The 16,911-nt window shown below is 42.8% G+C and overlaps 1 protein-coding gene across 1 annotated transcript in view; it reads right to left on the reverse strand.

Annotated features, from left to right (window-relative positions):
- Positions 1–16,911, reverse strand: part of LOC147747111 (vitamin D3 hydroxylase-associated protein-like) — a 373,652-nt gene that overhangs the window by 16,067 nt on the left and 340,674 nt on the right. Inside the window, exons 13-14 of the mRNA XM_086952362.1 lie at positions 8,713–8,821; positions 3,200–3,345 (exon numbers count right to left, since the gene is read on the reverse strand). Of these exons, the coding sequence (XP_086808488.1) occupies positions 3,200–3,345; positions 8,713–8,821 (255 nt within the window). The remainder of the gene's footprint in view (positions 1–3,199; positions 3,346–8,712; positions 8,822–16,911) is intronic.

A 16,911-nucleotide genomic window follows, 5' to 3' on the forward strand; every position in this document is an offset into this window, starting at 1 on the left:
CTCCAGGATCCTGCCCAATACTACTTTCCCGGCCACCTTTTGCGTTGAGTCCAACAAACTAATGGGGCGGTAGTTTGCTGGGTCCTCCCTGTTACCCTTCTTGAAAATAGGGACGACTTCAGCGCCCCTCCAGGAGTCAGGTAAGGATCCCCCCATTGTAGCCTCGTTGAGTAGGTCTGCAATAAGTTTGCTCCAAAATGTGGGATTAATTTTTATCAGATCGCCCGGAATCCCATCCGGGCCTGCCGCTTTGTTGGGAACAATACAGCTAATTGCCTTCTCCACTTCTACGGTAGTAAATACATCATCATTTGGTGGGAGAGCTGTGGAACTGGACCCTAGCGGCGGGTCTAGTTGGATGGGCCCTGTTTGAGCTGTGTACAAGTTCGAGAAATGGGCAAACCAAACAGCGCCAGGAATGTTACAGGTCAATTGGTGATCTACGGGCTTTTCTCTTGACCTTAGCAAGTCCCAAAACCCCTTGGCATCTTTCTTTGTGCTTGCCTCCGTTAGGTCACACCAGAAATTGAAATCATATGACCGCTTGGCCTCGGACACAGATTTCCTGTAGAAATTCCTTGCAGACCTGATAGCAGTTTGGTCTTTCCCTTTGACTGCAGCCACGAGATTACTTTTAGCATTACGGCAACTCGCTGTAAACCACTTTCCATTTGGTCTTGGGACACGTTTTGCAGCGCATCTGGCGCTGGGTTTAAAAATGGTAAATAGCCCACTTAGCGCTGTTATTGTCTCTAAGAATAGTGTTAAAAACTTCTTAGTATCACCATTTGTGGAACTAAACTTAGATTCAGCCTGGAGTAGGATGGTTTTAGCTTGCGTCATCCGTGCCTCATCTGATGCGATTCTTGCCCATTTGAGACGTCTCCCACAATTCGAGGGAAGGATCTCACGTGACGATTTCCATATCTGGTTCGTGCTTTCTTGAGAGACCTGGTGCCAAGGATCAGAAATGGTTACCGCAAGAGGGTTGTGGTCACTATCACAGGATTCTATAACCTCCATGTCTTGGTGGTATGACCAGAGGGTATAGTTGAGCATAACAAAATCGATTCTGGAAGAGTGACCCGTCCTGTTATATGTATGGGCACCCTTGGAATCTGACCTGGAACGCCCATTCGTTGCTCTCAGGTTATGCTCCATACAGAGAGCGTTTATATCGATCGCTCGTTGTGACCAATTTGGGATCGGGTCGAGATTCAAGATGGGGATTCCCCTCCTGTTGTCTTCCTCATTGGTGTCCAGAATATCTTCTACAGCTAGCGGCTCAAAACAGCAGTTAAAATCGCCTGCCAGCAGGATGAGAGAGTCAGCGTTGCAGGCAGCCAGGATGTTGTTTAGGCCTAATAAGGTTGAAGATCCTCCGTTCCTGCTGTCCCTTAGATAGATGTTAAACAGTTCTAGCTTCCGTCCCCCTTTATGTTGGAGTGTTAGCCATTGGAGGTCGGGAGATTCAGTAGTTCTTTGGAGAACGCTGAGGTCAAGAGCTATATTAATCCAGATAAAAAGACCACCTGACGGGCGTCCTTTGGAACCTTGTTGGTGTACAGCCGGGACATAAAAGGTCGAGAAACCCACTCTGTGTCTAGGTTCCTGGCACCATGTTTCCTGAAGCAAACAGATGTCATAGGGTGCCAGGAAGGTGTTCCATTCTGGATTATCAAGGTTACGTTCAAGGCCAGCCACATTCCAGTTTAAGATCTTCAATGAGGAATCGCCAGGTGGAAGGATTTTAGGAACGTGCAAAGATAAAAGAGATTTTTCTTCATCCCGGATGGTTGGTATTGGGGGGATCTTAGACCGATATAATTCAATGGGGCCAGCACTACCAGGCTGCTCGATCTCCAGTTGATTGAGATGGACAGGAGGAGATAGGGTTAGGGAGTGGGTATCTGGCCGTAGTTCCATCCCTGTACAGTCTGAAGTAGCCGTTTTGGGCAGATCCAGGACACGTGGCGATTGAGGCAAAAGTGCGCCAACATTATTTTGAGGGCTGTAAGTTTGATTTCCAGATAATTCCGGAACCGTGAAAGACAAAGCCGTTTCTACTTGTGGAATGATAGTGGGCACAAAAAGTCAATCGACCTCCTCCAGGCCTCCAAAACTGTTATAGGTTGAGAGGCCATTCCAATGTAAAAGGGTGTCCGTTGGCCTCGTAGGGTGGATGTTCCGTGAAGGGTGCTGCACCAAGGACCAATTGACCGCTTGGGTGTATGCTTGGCGTGGGGGGTAAAAATAAGATAGAGGCCTCGGGATAACAAGTGATTCTTCGCTGGTTGGCCAAGACCAGATATGGCGTGCCGTATGTGGGTCGTCAAAAGTTACAACTACACAGTCCCCTTGTTTGGATTTCTTAGTTGGTCCCACCCAAGGTATTCTGCGGACCATCGTTACCCGGCTTCTCCTCCCATTAGAAGCCGGTCTATGGACGTTGAGCCAGTGCATTGTTTTATTTTTCAAAGACCAATGGTTTTCGTGTTGGTCAGTGCCAAGGACAGGGACGCCTGTCAACACAACTACATACTCGTTGGCCTCAGGAGGGAGATCTATATAGCCACCTCTAAAATTATCTTTTGGACGGGGGCCCTGGGTTTCAGTAAGATGAAGTCTAGTAGGTGGGGCCAGATTTGAAGTTGTATTTTGTGGCTTTGAAATCCGTGCGGGAACCTGCGGCTGGGAAGCCTGGGGTTTAGCGGACGTAGAGATTTGATCCACAGCCACCGTCCTTGGCTTGGGAACAGGCCTTGCAGCAGCAGGTACTGGCACGGGGTGCTGCTCAATTTGTACAGCAGGAGCTGGCAATTGTGGGTCGGATAGAGACACGCCCTGGTTTTCAAGAGTTCTCAGGCCAAGAGTGGCCAGATCAATAATGCTCTTTTCCATCTCGAGTAGATTGTTTTCTATTCTAGATAGTCTTAGGTCGAGTGGTGAGAGAAGTTTTTTTAGTGATTCCCAAACTTGGTCTATAAATTCTTTATTATTTGATCCCTGGTACTGTGACTGCAACCCCTCAACCTCTGGCGTGGTGGTAGCTAAGCCGTCTCCCGTTGTTTGGCATACTGGCTGTGAGATTAAAGGGCCGTAGCTTAATTTTGTAAATTGTACCCATACACAGAAGGCATGGGTACCTGGTTCATCTTGTCAGAGATTCAACCTGATAAATGTACAGAGCTGTACTAACCTTTTTCAACAACTTGTCCCAGTGGTCATTGTAGTGCCCCTTGTAATGCTTCAGCTGTTCTTCATCTTCTTCGGTCACTGTTGTGACAGGCACTATCCCAGCAGAAAAGTTCAACACATTAATGAGATGGGTGTTGGTACCGCCAGCTGGAACAAATGAAGATGACATTTCAAAATATTAGGTATGATTGACTATAGAAAATATGGAATCTGGCACTACCTCAGCACCAGAAATTAAAAATACAGTGAAAATGCGGGCTAGTGCCTCCAGTGGGTTTTTTGGCTGAACAGCTATTGCTATGTGTCATTTAAGAATTCTTGTAAAGGTGACACAGCGCTCCCTATCTTTCTCTTTGTGCAAAATCCCATATCAGATTTGTATGCTCCTACTGGACCTGTTTCTCTATGACGCCCTCATAATGACAATTTAAATTTAGAGATGTAGAACGAAATTGGCCCTACAAGAATGACAGACAGGGAAAGGTCAAACCCTGAAGTTTTATTTCCATTTCAAAGCTAAGTTAGAGTGCACAATCAATCAAAGAAACTTAGTATAGTTCAGGTAAGCAAAACACAAAATGGGAGAGTATCCGACATGGATTCAAATCCTAAGGTCAGTAAGAAAAGGGCTGTAACACATCCAGAAACGGCCATACTTTTATAGGGGTCCGAACAAAGGAGTTCAGAAATGTAATAAAGTTGTGTACCGAGTTACCACAAAATAAACCAATCAGAATTTAACCCCTTCGGTGCTCATGACGGAGCGGTTCCGTCATGACCGCCGGTTGGGCTGTGCTTATGACGGAACCGTTCCGTTCTGACCACGCCCGTTCTTTAGAACGTTCAGCACAGCGCGAAAATTTGCGCCACACTGAACGGGTTAATAGGGTAAAACAATTGCAAGAAAACGCATTTCCAAAGTCTCTAATAATTCTACAAACTCGAGCTTCTCATGGGCGCCGCTTGCACTAGAACAAATATTGCTATATTTTGTGTGATTCTGCTAAGACAGCTAGGTGAAACCTTGAACATGCATGACTCTGCTAACACAACATTGGGCAGTTCTTGGAAAGGAGATTATTCGTATTGATAACTAGCGACTTACCACTAGTAATAAGGCCAAAAACACAGTAAGAGGTCAGTCAATGTCCCAATAAATGATCCCCTTGCTCAACCATTGACAGCTGGCAGCAAGCAGGCAGGCGTAACTTAAGAGATAGTTGTGCAATGCATTTAAAAACATCAATACGTTAGATACGTAAGACACAACAATTCACAATAAAATTCCAGCTACAAAATATTGAACTAGGTTACCGGAGGTTTTTCTCTCGATGTTGTCAGCTTGGTTTTCTACGAGGTGCAGTAAAATCCTGGAAGTCTGAAGCTTTCAGTGGGAGATAAACCTGAATTCAATGCGGGGTTGCGATTCAAGGTAGGTGGCTTGACTCTTGACGTTGAGTGGGTCCCCTTCTGGAGCTTTTTACCAAAGAGTTGCCAGACTTCACCAAACTTCTGGATTCTCTTCCAGTAGGTCTCCATGAGGGTTCAAAGTATCCACAACACCAATCAATGGGTTTAGGATCTTTGATATTGTCCATGGGATTTTGAAACTAGAATTCCCACAAAGCACCTTGCCAAATCCTTAAAATTCCACTAGACACACTCCAGGATGGAGACGTATTGGTGAAGATGATGCAGGTGGGCCCAGTTAACCTGTAGCCTGATTGAAGTCCATTCCCTAATCCTTCTTCAAGCAAGGCAGAGTCCTTAGGGCTGTAGTTCTCAGTATGAAGCAGTTGCAGTCCTGCAGAGTGCTATCCTTTGGAGTGCAGGCCAGGGTTCCATCAGGGCAGTCCTTCTTCTCCTTGTAGTCTACACAGCAGGTCTGAATTGCTTGGCAACTCTTCTATATTTATTCTGTTTTTCTAAGCATCGAGCAGGGGGTCACCCCTGACCAATGGGATGCAGGGTGCCACCCAGGTGTATGAGCACTTCCTCCAAAGTGTGGCAAATTATTGTCCCTGAAAGCACTATTCTCGCAGAATCCAACATAGAGGACTTGAAGGTTAGACAAGGCTGGCATGGCTAGGATTAACTAACATTCCCTTTCCATCACTCTCCTTCATCTACATACCTGGGCTTCTTTGTGGCTGGGGTGGCATGATGTGGGGGTGAGCCTGTTCTGTCCTACAGTTTTATTCTCCCAATAGTGTCACTTCTGGACACTTGGTCACCCCTGACCAGGGCAAAGTAAAGGCTTGAGGCTGAATATTATGGAGCCCTGGTCAGATACACTAAGCGAGAGTCCCTGGTCAAGGTTTTACCTTCAAACTTAGACATTTTTCTGGAGGATTTCTCGCCAGATGTTGTACAGCCTCCTCCAGCAGGCTGGATTCAGTGAGGGTTCAAAGTGTCCAGAACACAAATTAAGGGTCTGGAACCTCCAATATGATCCTTTAAAGGTTGGGACCACAATTCCCACAATGCACCTGGACAACCTAAAAAGTTAAAAGTACACTGGATACCCTCCAGGGAGTGGACTATTGGTGGAGTTGATGCAGGTGAGCTATGTTGACCTGTAGCTTGCAGAGAGCCCCCTCTTTACTCCTCTTCAAACAAGGTACATTCAAAGGGCTGTAGTTCCAGATAATGCAGCAGGTGCAGTCTGTCAGAGTGCAGGGCCTGATGGTACAAATCGAGTTTCCAGGTTGGCGTCCGCCCTTTATTCCTCTTGAAGCAACATACATCCAAAGTGCTGGAGTTCCAGACAATGCAGCAGAAGGTAAATGTTGCTTACTAACAAGATCACTAGTACAACCACCCACCCCCTTCCTTTTGACAAAAGATGGTGAGATAACCTTTGAATGAGAAAAATCTTAATTTTTCTTGTACAAAGCCAACCTTCGAAAATTCAATTTCTGACCATTCTCAAGAACAACATGCCATTTGTGTACTTCTTTTACTTTCATGGGGTCTGAAAATGTGTTCGGACCACTCTCTCTTTTACCATACTTAATTTTGATTAAATCTCCAACTTCAATGTTACCAAAACGTTTTGTTTTAGCAAGTGTGGTGTTACATTCATGCATCCAAAAAGGTGTCAGTTTAGTTTTTGGTAATCTGCCTCTCATTCGCATGAACTGTATTTCACCAGTAATGCCATGCACAGTGGTGTTGTGAGTCCAAACCATATCTTGTGCACACCTTTGAATACTATGCCCTCCTTGTATGGCCAATTGAATTGCACCTTTAACAACTCTATTCATATGTTCTACTATGCCATTACCCTGAGGGTTCTATAGAGAAGTACACATGTGTTTTATACCATTATGCTGAAGAAAATTTTGCATGACATGGGAATTTAATTGTGTGCCATTATCAGTGATTAGGGTATATGGAAAACCTTAGACTTTCGATGCCTATAAGGGTAGTGATATTTCTTAAAAATTTTACTTCCAGCCATCTGGAAAAAACATCCACCAAAACCATACCAAAACGCAAATTGCCAGAAACATAGTCCAACGGACCAAGAAAATCAAGGCAGACTTTCCCCCAAGTTAGATCATCGATACAAGTAATGTACTCCATACCTTTTGAATTGATTTTCAATTGTTTCTCACTTTTCCTACGTAAGGAACAATTTTCAACCCAAGTTTTGACATCTTCGTCAAGGCCTGGCCACTTAAACTGACTTTTTGATCGCTTGGTAATATTGGTTTGCCCAAGATGTCCTTCGTGAGGTAGAAAAAAAAACTTTTTGGTAAGAGTACTAGGAGGAAAAAATTTCTCACCCCTTAATATCAAATCATCAGAAATTCCAATGCTGAGTTTTTCTTGTAATTTAACATGAGCTCGTAAGGAAGGTTTCACTAAGCCTTCCTATTTCCATCCTAGACGAATAGAACTAGCTAATTCACATTAATCTGAATCAATAATAGCAGCTTGATGCCATTCTTCTTTAGAAATCGATTTGAACACCTCCACACCCACATCATCAATGTTGGCCACTAAGCAAATTACCTCATTGTCAAATTTAAAAGTATCTTTCTCTGGTAACGGGAGTCTTGATAAATAGTCTGCTTGAACATTTTTCCAACCAGTAATATATTCTGTTCTATAAGTAAGCTCCTGTAATTTCGATGCAAACCTCATCAAACGAGGTGAACCTTTATCAGCATCACCCGGGCTGAGAATCCTAATTAAAGGCTTATGATCAGTTCTGCCTGTGATCGGGAAAATTGAGAATTATTTTTACCATCAACAGATGTCTGAAATCATAAACCAGTTTTCATCTAGACTAGGTTGATTTTTAGGTAGGACTTTTCAGATGACCATAAAATATTGTGAGGAACAGTCAAGAAAGAGTATAAAAGCATCATAGGAGAACTGGGACTTAAAAGAAGATACAGTAGAAGAAGATAATGCAGAGAATTACAAATGCTATATAATTAATTTTAAGTCCTGTTTAATTATTCTCAAATATTGTAAAAGAGCAGATATGTGACATGATATGTTTACGTCTGTACAATTAAAAGTGCATACTAAAGAATGTGGGGAATTTGCTGTGTAAAGTATACAATGACATCTGTGGTATGGAAAGAAAGGAATGGCATTGGGAGAAATGCATTATTGAATCTTAGTTGGACCGGTATGGATGCTAGAATGCAGCTGGGGATTAAAGGAGGAGAGTGAGTGGATTGTTGCCATACATCGACGTTTTCTTCAAATATAGCTCTATCTGACGTTCTCTGTAATGGACCCCATTTTTCTTAATAATCCAAGAGCTAGTCACTAATAGCCTGATTCATGTACGGGCCGTTTTGCGTGGCCCTAATAGCGAATCATAGCGACTCGCTATTGAGGACACGCAAAACGGCATTCATGTAGGAATTGCTAAATCAATAGCGATTCCTACATGTTCTCTATTTGCGAGTAGCAATTTGCTACTCGCAAAAAAAGGAATTTCTCCCCATTCATTCCTATGGGCCAAAAGGCCCATAGGAATGAATGGGGAGTATCCCTTATTTGCGAGTAGCAATTTGCTACTCGCAAATCAGATAGCGATTTTAAGGGTGCCAGGGGTGTCCAAAGGACACCCTGTAGCACCCCTAAAATGCACATTTGAACAGGTGTTGCGCACACACATGTCCAAAGGACATGTGTGTGTGCAACATGCAACTTAGAAAAATGCTTTTAAAAGCATTTTTCTATGTTTTTGCTATTTACCGAGAGGTCTGACCTCTCGGTAAATAGCGGCCCAATTCTGCTAAATCGCAATTTTTGCAAGTGTCATGAATAGCATTTAAGGAATCTCTAATAGAGATTCCTTAAATGCTAATCCTCGCATATTTGCTAATTCCTCATTAGCGATTTTAGCATTTGGGATTGTGAATCCCAAATGCCAAAATTGCACTCGCAAAAGGCAAGATTCTGAGAATCTTGCCCTTTGCGATGCAATTTTGCTTCATGAATCAGGCGGTAAATGCTTAAACAATTATATCTCTTGATAGCTACCAGTCATTTTTCCCAGCAAGCCAATGTTCAAGGCAGGGCCCAGGACAGGGCACAGTAGAACGTCCAGCTTTAAGGATTTCCATTCATCAGCAAACTTCTCACGGTACATCTAGGAGGGGTGAGTAACATAAATGAATTATTGCAAAATTAAACAGTATGTTTGAGATTTTCATAGTATACTTTTTTCTAGAACATGCCCTATTAACGTATAAAAAGGTAATTTGAGCATTGTCCAATGGCCACTGAGTGACTTGTGGATGAAGAAGGAAAGAAAGAAAGAAAGAAAGAAAGAAAGAAAGAAAGAAAGAAAGAAAGAAAGAAAGAAAGAAAGAAAGAAAGAAGTAAAGAAAGGAAGAAAGGGAGGAAGAGCGAGAGTTGTTCACCATGGAATTCCCCCCAAAAATATAACTATGTAACAACTGTTATATTTTTATTGATGGATTACCATGTTAAAGCGTTTTAAAGCTAAAGGCAGAAAAACATAGAACATCTTCTTCACTACCCCCAGACATTAGTATGGAATTATACTATTGGATTTTTAGCGTGGCCATGACCACCGCCAAGATGGCCACCATCTAGTGAGGCTCTGGCGGTAGTGGGCCTCAAACATACAGAATCACACCATCATTGTCTCTTGCCCAGGGAAGTTTCCCTGCTGCTGTTCAGGAGGGCTTATCTGTCATGGAGCCAACCCTGAGCACGATCTGTGCCTGCCAGCTGCCATTCCTGCTACTGGTGGCCTACGTGGCCTAGCACTACCTCGACGCCCTGCAGTCACAGGAGCCTGAGGCTGAGATCACCCGATCTCACTGGGGCTACACGCCACCTCCAAGCCTTTGTGCGACCTGGCATACACACGAAGGATGGAGGACACCACCACCTGCATCGGGCCTCCTAACTGGAGTGGGCTTGGTGGAACGGAGGCCAGTTGCGGGATATCCCTCACCTGTGGTGTTAGATGTCCTGTGGAGCCCTGCAGTGACTTCTGCCACATCCTCAGCTGGGCTTCCCCATTCTGGCCCATAGGCGCTGTGGGCCTCCTCTGTTGTTGGGGTAAAGGTTGTGGGGATGGCTGTGGGTGTTTTCTGCTCTCTGCAGCCGCTGGGGTCGGCGGTCGGGGCTGCTGGCATGGCCCGCCTTGGGAACTGCTGCTCTACCCTGGTGAAAGCCTCACTCCACAATGCGGTGTGTGCAGTAAGTGCTCTCCCATCCCTCAGGGGGGCCCCTGTCCTAGTCGCTCCCTCTCCGCATGACTGCAGATACCAGCTGTCTACTCACTGGAACCTGCACTCCGCTGGGCCTGCCACCTCTTCTGCCCTCCTTTGTACTACTGAACTGGGCCTCCTGCCTATCTGGGGGATGCTCCCTGGCACCCCAGCCCTCAGTTGAGACACTGTGCAGCTATCAATAATTATCAACAGAATAACACCTTTGTATGTGGTTTGTGGATGAGGCGGTTCTGGTGTGTGTCCACTCATTTGCTGTGCCAGTTGGAATTTTCGCTTATCTGAATTTATATCTGCTTGGCCTTTACTCTATACTCATTCTGAACGCAATTTTACTGTCTCCTTTTTGGCTCTGTGCTTGAAGTGTTCCCTATATCCCCATTGTGCTGGCTGGACACTGAAGGAGAATCCTTGCCCCTTTTGATTCTGCTCTTCTCCACTGAAATTATCATCCATCCACTATGCCCATCCTGACCTGTTTTTGGAGACAAGTCTTTGTAAACATTCATTATCACTGTGAAAACACTGCTTACCCAGACCTTATTCTTGCAGCCCATTCTCCTGCATAAAAGGGTCACACTGATCCTAAACACCGTAGGCTAACATTTTATCGGGCACAAACTGTGGGGGGGGCATGGCTCTCATTCCAATATGGATGAGGTTACAGATCGTGACCCTGACACTGGCACCACCAGCGACATGACCGCCATTATGGCAGAACTCAAGGTGGGATTTCACACCATAGACACATATTTTGATACTTTTGTAGCATGCATAGACAGAATGAGGGAACGGCTGGACCGTCAACGGACGAGGATTAATGGTGCTGCAGAGAGGAATATGGGGACTGGGGGATAGCACTGGCACTATGCAGACACGCTTGGAAAAAATGGAACATATCCTGAAACAAGTTGCAATTAAGAACGAAGACCTTGAAGCCAGGTCCCACAGAAAAAACATTCCCATTTCAGGTATTGCAGACACTACCAACATGGGAAGACCGGATGCATTTGTGGAGCAGCTCCTTACTGAACTCTTCGATCGTTCCAGTTTCTTCCCTACTTTTCCTGTGGAATGTGCTCACTGCTCCCTTGGCCCTTGACCTCCTGAGGATACTCCACCCCACTATCTCATAGCACATTTCCTTAATTACAAGGACAGAGACATTGCTCTATGCCTGGCCCGGGAGAGGGGTGCACTCCAAAACCAGGGCGCCAACATCTTGTTCTATATGGACTTCACCGACACGGTACAGGAGGCCTATTGAAAACTCATCGTTGTACAGAGCTCTCTTTGTTAAATGCCCAATCATCCTGGCCTGAAGTGACTGTTCCTTTCTTGTTTGTGAGCAAAACGTACATGAAATCTACACCGTGTTCTTAATCTTAAGCACCACTAGCTATTCTACTATATTCTCTGTGCATGCTACTACAGTACAATTTCTGATGATTTCCGATGATTACTATTGACTTTACATAATCATATTTTATTAATAGGCCGTGGCAAGCCAAGTTATTGCTGCACCCTCATGTGAACACCAATTTCTAAAAAAGTCGGATTGTTTGGTTTTCGGTTTTCTATCTTTAGGATTCGCTGGATGTCTTATCATCTGGTGTGGGTGGAAGGTTGGGGTTTTAATGTTTTGTTTTTGTTAGTGTTTGATTGCCAATTTATGTTTGCTTGCTGCTACACATCACAAGACCCTCACAACATCACCTGCAATGTGTCCCTTCTTAACCCCTTTCTTTATGTGCTATCCTACACCCCGACACAAAGAGGACACTTGACCTCTCCCATATCACATGGAATATATGTGGGATTAACAATCTGCGAAAGGAGAAACAGGTATTGCCCTATTTGAACAGGCATGCCGCCAAGATCGCCTTCCTCCAGCCGTTGCACCTAGCACTTACCTCACCTATACCAAAACCTAGGAAAAGCACTGTTATTTCTCCTGTTACCATGGTACTTGCATTCTTACACACAAAGGGCTCGATTCCGATCCGGTAAAAAAAATCCCCCGTACGAGTCGTATTCGTAGCCGTTTCCGTATGACTCGTAAACACACCGTACGACCCGGCGAGTACGATCCGGACCGGGTGAGTAGGACGCTATTCGTACGGTCGGCGTCAGGTAAGGGCGATTCGTATGGAAAAGCGCTCAATCACATACACACCATACGCCGCGTACCCCCATGATCGCCGGGGTACGCGCCGTACCCCTGCGATCATGTGGGGTATGCGGCGTACACCCAGCGTACATGGGGTGCGCACCGTACACCCACCGTACATGGGGTACGGTGCGTACCCCATGTACGCTGGGTGTACGCCGCGTACCCCACATGCTCGCAGGGGTACGGCGCGTACCCCGGCGATCATGGGGGGTACGCGGCGTCCCCGGGGGGGGCGTTCTGTACTTGTATCGGCGCGAACTATGCGTTTACAGCTGTTTCCAGCTCCCGTAAAAAAAAGGGTTGTACGTTGCGTACCCGACACGAATCGTACTTGCTGGGTCGTAAAAACCAGCCACGAACCGTAGCGATGTCACGTACAGCGGGTTCCGACTGAGACTCGTACGGATATTTTAGTCGTACGGAGTCCTGAAGTAGTGTGGCTCACTGGCTAGAGGCGGCAGACCCGAGAGCAGAGGACGGCCCGGGACCAGGGTTCGATTCCCGGCGCGGCAGGTTTCTGGACCAGGGTCAGCGGACTCGGTGCCCACTCTGATCAGCGATCACACTCGGCAACTCTGGGCATTAGCTTGCCTCATCTTCACTAACGGCCCCACCAGACCGCCGGGGATGCCTGGTCTCACCCTGGAGATACCCATTAAGGGACCATCTCTCAGGGAAGCCAGGAAGGGTTTCGCAGCGGTCGAAGCGCCTTGGGACCCTATGGGTAAGTAGTGCGCTATATAAATGCCTATACATTTACATTTACATTTACATTCCTGTACGACTCGTACGGTCTTTGGCTCCTGGTACGGATCGTACTTCGTCGTACGTACGGGGACGTGTACGGGTACGATTCGTACGGGGAAAATTGCTCTGTACGACAATTCGGAGCGCATTTTACCGGATCGGAATCGAGCCCAAAGTGTACCCTTCATTCTCCATACCTGTCATTGGGACTGAATGTCCATTATATTCTCGCAGTCAATCATTTCTTATTAAAAAGTTCTACACTCCAAACGTAGAGGACCCTGATTTCTTTCAGGATTCTTTTTGCCCATATGGGACCTCTGGACATTGATCCTGTGATACTGGATTGTAATCTCTATATGCCACAATGCTTACACATTGGGCCCGATTCACAAAAGTAATCCTAACTTTAGGACTTCGGTATTCACTAAGTGCATTTAGGAGTAGTAAAGTTAGGATTTTGTCTAAGTTAAATTTAAGGTTTGGTCTTAAGTTTAACCAAATTTTAGGTTTAACTGAGACAACGTTTTGGTTGTAAGTTTAAGTTTCGATTTTAAGATTAACTGAGACGAAATCCTAACTTTACTACTCCTAAATGCCCTTTGTGAATATCCAACGTCGTAAAGTTAGGATTTTGTTTCAGATTACCTTTGTGAATCGGGCCCACTGATTTCACCAGCTCACACCTCAGCCGTAAAACTCAGCTCAGGACATGTTCTGACACATTACAGGCACCTATGTCCTACGGGATCACTGACATAATATCGAGGGACAGAATATCGACCATCAAAAATATCGTTGAAAAAATATCGAGTTTCTATCTACAAACAGGTAAGTACAAAAATATTGAGTAAAAAATATCGTTTACTAAAATATAGTTTATAAAAATATCGACTTTATTAAAAACAATGTTAAATTAATTTAATATAAAAAATTAATTACTAAAATATACTTAAAAGTACTTACATTAAATTATAATAATTAAATATTTAATGAAAGTTATAAAAAAATGAATAATATTTGTTAAAACATATATATATAGTAACAAAATATAATTAAATAATATCCAATATTATTAACGTACAATAGCGGAAGTGTAAAAATTACTATTCCCACTCCAAAGAGTGCAATCGTAGGGAAAGCGTTGGATAGCGTAGGGGTTAAAATTACTATTCCCACTCCAATGGGTGTAAGTAGGGAAAGCGTTGCATAGCGTAGAGGTTAAATTTACTATTCCCACTCCAGTGGGTGCAACAGTAGGGAAAGCGTTGGATAGCGTAGAGGTTAAATTTACTATTCCCACTCCAGTGGGTACAACAGTAGGGAAAGCGTAGGATAGCGTAGGGGTATAAATTACTATTCCCACTCCAGTGTGTGCAACAGTAGGGAAAGCGTTGGATAGCGTAGGGGTAAAAATTACTATTCCCACGCCAAAGAGTGCAACAGTAGGGAAAGCGTTAGATAGCATAAGGGTATAAATTACTATTCCCACTCCAGTAAGTGCAACAGTAGGGAAAGCGTTGGATAGCGTAGGGGTACAAATTACAATTCCCACTCCAAAGAGTGCGACAGTAGGGAAAGCGTTGGATAGCGTAGAGGTAAAAATTACTATTCCCACTCCAAAGAGTGCAACAGTAGGGAAAGATTTGGATAGCGTAGGCATCAAAATTACTATTCCCACTCCAAAGAGTGCAACAGTAGGGAAAGCGTTGGATAGCGTAGGGTTCAAAATTACTATTCCCACTCCAAAGAGTGCAACAGTAGGGAAAGCTTTGGATAGCGTATGGGGTAAAATTACTATTCCCACTCCAGAGAATACAACATTAGGGAAAGTAAATACTTCATATATTATTTAAAAAATTATAAATTAATATCTATAAAAAATTATTTAAAAAGTAATTACCAATTTAATATAATATAATGATTAATCTATTTAAATTACTAATTAACAATAAATATTACAATTAATTACCTATTAATACAAATTAACAATTAATTATTTAATAATTAAAAAGTAATTAACAATTAATTCGAATTAAATACAATTAAATACATTTAATTATTTAATTATAAATAAATTACTTCCCACCCTATTCCCCTATAAACCCACAACCCGCTACAGAAAATAAATTATTAAAATTTACATAATTAGTAATTAATCAATTAAATTAAATTAATTGGCAATTAAAATTTTATTAATTACCCATAAAAACTTAATTAATAATTAATTCTAAATAAATAACAAAAAATAATTTTACATATTTAATTAATTATATTTAAATTACTTCCCACCCAATTCCCCACAACCCGCTACAGAAAATAAATTAGTAAAATGTACATAATTACCAATTAATCAATTAATTAAAATTAATTACCAATTCAAATGTAATTAATTAACAAATATAAATTAATTAACAAATAATTAAAAATTAATACAAATAAACAAATTTACATATTTAATTAATTACAATTAAATTACTTCCCACCCTATTCCCCTATAAACCCACAACCCGCTACAGAATTAAACTGCGCAAAAATTGTAAAAACAAAATTCATTAATTAAAATTAATTATAACATAAAGACACACTTTTCACACATATTATAACATAAAAAAACTATAAAATATTAGATATTAATAAAAAATCGATATTTTTACCAATCTATATGATATACTTCGATATTACAACTTTCTATATTTGTAACATTCGATATTACATCACTTACCTTAAAAATGATATTTTTGATATCTATATTCTGTCCTGTCGATATTTTGTCCAATCGATATTTAAAACTCTATATTATGTCCAATTGATATTTTGGACTCGATATTATGTCTGTGCAACGTCCTACGAAATGCTTGGTGCACCCACTACCCATACAGTTCCGGGTTCACTTTCTTTTACACTCCCCACTCCATCTGGACAAGGCTGGACTCCTGGTTCCTCTTGGCTAATGTGCACCTTTGGGTATCGAAGGTCACCATCATACCCTGGATCTGACCGCAGTTGGGTCCTCCTCCTGCTGCAGATCCTACACAGATACGGCTTGGAATGCACTTGAGGTTCCACAATGGAACCCTTCATGACCCATTGTTCCATAGTGAAGTTCTTGAATCTGTACCTGAATATTTTGCATTGAACACAAGAGCGGTTTTAACACAAGCTACCCTTTGCGAGGCCTTCAAGCCCTTTATCCATGGATATGCATCTCAACCACATTGGTATCCTCCATAATATTTGAGTTTAACTACAATGTGTTGAGGTAGCTCTGCGGGATATAGATCGTGTTTCCACTTCTGGTGAAGAGGCTTGATTACATCACTGTTCTGTATTGTGGGTGGTGAGGGAGTCCTGGCTGAGTTTTAAACAGTATTATACGCACCATAATGTTCTTGTGTGCCTGACATTGCAGACTTTTGCTCGAACCTCTTTTAAAATCATTGCGCCATCGCAAATGTAGAGAGGCTTTGTTCCATTTGCAACTATTGAATACACCTGCTATTTGATTCAGAGTATGCTCTTTTCTAAAAGCTGTAGTTAGAACTAGGAAATCCATAGAGGGCCTGCTCTGTTGTAACAATATTTATATGTTGGTTGCTTTTTAAATTCGGGATTTTACACTTTTTATCATAGCTTTAACAAGTTTTACCTATTTTATTTTACACCTTGCACTTTATACAAATATTGTGTAATGTCAGATTGCGTTGTCTTTTGAAGATTAATTGATAATGATGATGAAGTTAGATATAGGTCTTCACTGTAGCAGTCTACAGTGCCTTAGGTTGTGATTAGAATTAGAGGCTGATTATGTGCCTGTTGTTGAAAACACAAGGTTTTCCTGTGGCAGCTGCTGACCCTAATGATGCTTTGAGGAGTCCCTCCATTTAAAAACAAATCCTTTCTGTAGCAGGCTGCTGTTACATATGCTGTTACTAGAGTTCCGTAGAGTCAGAGAGAAGTCTATACTGTTAGCCTTCTGAAGCATCTAGTTGATGTCTCATAGTCATCCACCACTTTGTCCTCAATCTATGGATACCAGAGATTTATGAACAC

This window comes from Lissotriton vulgaris, chromosome 1_1 (genome assembly GCF_964263255.1).
Source record: "Lissotriton vulgaris chromosome 1_1, aLisVul1.2, whole genome shotgun sequence".
Taxonomy (NCBI): domain Eukaryota; kingdom Metazoa; phylum Chordata; class Amphibia; order Caudata; family Salamandridae; genus Lissotriton; species Lissotriton vulgaris.